Source organism: Pseudopipra pipra, chromosome 30 (genome assembly GCF_036250125.1).
Source record: "Pseudopipra pipra isolate bDixPip1 chromosome 30, bDixPip1.hap1, whole genome shotgun sequence".
Classification (NCBI taxonomy): Eukaryota; Metazoa; Chordata; class Aves; order Passeriformes; family Pipridae; genus Pseudopipra; species Pseudopipra pipra.
Window position 1 is genome coordinate 601,573 of NC_087578.1, and position 3,394 is coordinate 604,966.

The 3,394-nt window shown below is 67.5% G+C and overlaps 1 protein-coding gene across 2 annotated transcripts; it reads left to right on the forward strand.

Annotated features, from left to right (window-relative positions):
- Nucleotides 1-332: 332 nt before the first annotated feature.
- Nucleotides 333-2,672, forward strand: ATP5MC2 (ATP synthase membrane subunit c locus 2). 2 transcript variants are annotated; one of them, XM_064638791.1, is made up of 5 exons: nt 333-403; nt 1,117-1,217; nt 1,689-1,766; nt 2,175-2,335; nt 2,421-2,672. In XM_064638791.1, exons 2-5 carry the CDS (start codon nt 1,179-1,181, stop codon nt 2,533-2,535), a joined length of 393 nt encoding a protein of 130 aa, XP_064494861.1. In that variant the 5' UTR covers nt 333-403; nt 1,117-1,178; the 3' UTR covers nt 2,536-2,672. The 2 variants fall into 2 exon arrangements, with proteins under 2 accessions (XP_064494861.1, XP_064494860.1); XM_064638790.1 differs by having other exon boundaries at nt 348-403; nt 1,070-1,217.
- Nucleotides 2,673-3,394: the final 722 nt, after the last annotated feature.

Consider the following 3,394-nt stretch of genomic DNA (forward strand, 5'->3'; position numbering starts at 1 on the left):
GACAGGAGGGACAGACACACGTGAACACGTGAACACACACACACAAACGTACACACACAAACGTGTACACACACGTGAACGCACACGAACACATGTGAACACACACGCGAACACACACAGACTCACACACATGAACACACACATGAACACATGTGAACACACCAATTCGTACGCATGCACACACACTCACACACATGAACACACATGTACACCCCCCCTTATTCCCCCTCTCTTTCCCGCCAGGGGGCGCAGGCGGCTTCGCCCCGCCCCCGGCCCCGCCCCCTGCCCCATCTGTGTCCTCCCTGCCAGCAGGGGGCGCTGCAGCGGCACCCGTGGCTTCCCTGCGTCACTTCCGGCCGCGCATGCGCTCGGGGAACCGCCGCGACCTGCCCGGCGAAGCCCGGTGAGGGGAGAGACCGGGAAGGACCGGGAGGGAACGGGGGGGGACGGGAGGGACGGGGAGGGCTGGGGGAGACAGGGAGAGGCTGGGGGGCGAAGGGAGTCATGGAGATGGGACAGGGAGGATTGGAGGGGATAGAGCCCTTGAGGGGGGACAGACGTAGGGGGGGGCTGCAAGGAGGGTCCGGAGCTCTTCTGGACGGGAGGCAAATAGAGCCCCCACACACTGTGGGTGGGGACAGGGCCGGCCCCCCCTCCCCAAAAGGAGCCGGCTGGGGCAGCCCCTCACCCGCTGAGCTTTGGGGTACCCTGTGTTTGGGGGGTCGTTCCTTCCCCGATCCCCACGTCCCCTGCCAGGGCTGGGGGTCCCCAGGCCGTGCCCCCCAAGGCCCAGCAGGTGCCCTGAGCAGCCCCAGTCTCTGACTTTGCCCAGGACCCTCCTGGCTGGAGGGTGACCACGGTCTGCTCGGGAGCTCCTGTCCTGCCCCCTCCACGGGGGGTGGCACCCCCAGGACTTGCAACGGAGCAACTCCCGAATCCCTGTCCCCAAACAGCCACCACGGTGCCAGTGCTGGGAGCTGTCACTTGGGTGACAGTGACACTTCTCCTCCCCCCCCTCACTGTGTGTGCCCTGTGTGACCCCCTGGCCTGAGGTCACCCCTGGGGCCAGACCCCCACTGCTTGTGTCCTCTCCAGCCTCACATGTGTCCCTTCCAGCCGTGTCCCACGTGTGTCCATCCCTCCAGCCGTGCCCCACACGTGCCCCCCGTGCCCTCGCCATGTTCACCTGTGCAAAGTTCGTCTCAGCTCCCGCGCTCGTGAGTAGTGACAGCCCCTCCCCCTCCCTCGGGGGGGGGGGCTGGGTGATGTATGACCCCTTTGCTGGGTGATGTGTGACCTCCCCCCTTCCTGGGGACACAGGGAGGTTTTTGGGGACAATCTGTGCAGGTTTGAGCCCTGGTAGGTGAGCAGTGCCCCGGGGACTTGGCCACTCGGTGGCGGGTCCTTTGCCACTCCTTGGGGTCACTGAGGGGGACACGGTGCTGGCAGTGATGTGCCCAGGCTGGGCCCTGGCAGCTGAGGGGGGCTCAGGGGGTCCCCTGAAGTGGTGGGTGCCAGGACACCTCCCCCCCCATCTGGGTGCTGCCAAGGGGCTGAGCGTGTTCAGGGGGTACCAGAAGTGGCAGCGGTGGCCTCGGTGTGGGGGGAACCCCTGGATGTTTTTAGTGCCCTGGAGGGTGCAGGGTGGGGGTCCCCCCCAAAACCTGAGGAATGTGTGTGCCCTGCAGGTGAGGAGGAGCTCGAGGGTGCTGGGCCAGCCCCTCTCATCTGCGGTGCTGAGCAGCCCCGAGGCCCGGCCAGAGCAGGTAACACACCTGGGCTGGGGGGCACGGGTGTGGCTGGGGGTGCTCAGTGCCCTGGGAAAGCACAGGGAGGTGGCTGTGCCGCCCACCCTCTCTGGGTACATGGGGAGGGTCTGGGGGTGCTCAGTGCCCTGGGAAAGCACAGGGAGGTGGCTGTGCCCCCCACCCTCTCTGGGTACATGGGGAGGGTCTGGGGGTGCTCAGTGCCCTGGGAAAGCACAGGGAGGTGGCTGTGCCCCCCACCCTCTCTGGGGTATATGGGGAGGGTCTGGGGGTGCTCAGTGCCCTGGGAAGGGCACAGGGGAGTGACTATGACTCCCTCCCACTCTGGGGCTCCCCTGGTGGAAACTGAGGCCCGGGAGGGGGCTGGGGTGAGGCTAAGCCTCCTCTGCCTCCCCTTCCACCCCCCAGGTGCAGGCAGGAGCCCCCCGGACCCTCCGGACAAGCGCTGCCCACCGGGACATCGACACGGCCGCCAAGTTCATCGGGGCCGGCGCTGCCACCGTGGGCGTGGCCGGGTCTGGCGCCGGCATCGGCACCGTGTTCGGGAGCCTCATCATCGGCTACGCCAGGTCAGGGGGCTCCAGGGGGGATGGGGGGGCAGCCAGGGGGTCCTGGTGCCCCCCTGACCTCCCCCTGCTCCTTCCCTCCCTGCAGGAACCCCTCGCTCAAGCAGCAGCTCTTCTCCTACGCCATCCTGGGCTTCGCCCTCTCCGAGGCCATGGGGCTCTTCTGCCTCATGGTGGCCTTCCTCATCCTCTTCGCCATGTGACGGGGTGGGAGGTGGCAGCGGTGACGGTGACATCCCTCTGTGCCCGGCCTCCCTCCCAGCTGAGAGTGTCAGGGGGCAGGGGGGGGACCCAGCCCTGCCACGGCCGGGCAGGGAATAAAGACGGTTTGATGACGGTCTCTCAGCTCCTCGTGTCTCCTTGCTGTCCCTGTCCGGTGTCACTTGGTGCAGCTGGCACTGGGCTGGCTTTGTCCCCTCAGGTGCCTGGGGCTGAGCCCCAGTGCAACCCGGAGCCCTCAGGGGACAGGGAACATCACTGCTCTCCCGGGCTGTCACCTCTGTCCATCCCTGCAGGGACATCCCACCTGTGGGGACACCTCAACCGGGACTGTGTGTCTGGCAGCCTGGGGCCAGGAGAAGGGTTTGGGGTATCCCTGGGTATCCCAGGGGGCCGTTCCTGACCGTGTGCGGGATTTGGGGTGTCCCTGGGAGCCGTTCCTGACCTTGTGCGGGATATGGGGTGTCCCTGGGAGCCGTTACCGGACGTGTCCAGGTTTTGGGGTGTCCTGGGGAGCCGTTACTGGCCGTGTCTGCGGTTTGGGGTGTCCCCGTGTGCTGGGGGGCCGGTCCCGGCCGTGTCCGGGTTTTGGAGTGTCCCAGGGGGCCGGTCCCAGCCGTGTCAGGGCTCGGGGTGTCCCGGGGGTCGCGGTGTCCCTCAGTGTCCCCCGGTCCCCACGTGTCGCGGTCCCCGCAGCACGGCGGGACTTTCTGGGCGGGTCCTCTCATTGACCACGCCCACTGAGCATGACAGTCTCCGCCCCTCCGCGGCGAGGCCCCGCCCCCGAGGCCTCCCATTGGCCGCGGCGCCGTTACCTCCCCGCGGGTCTCGCGAGAGCCTCGC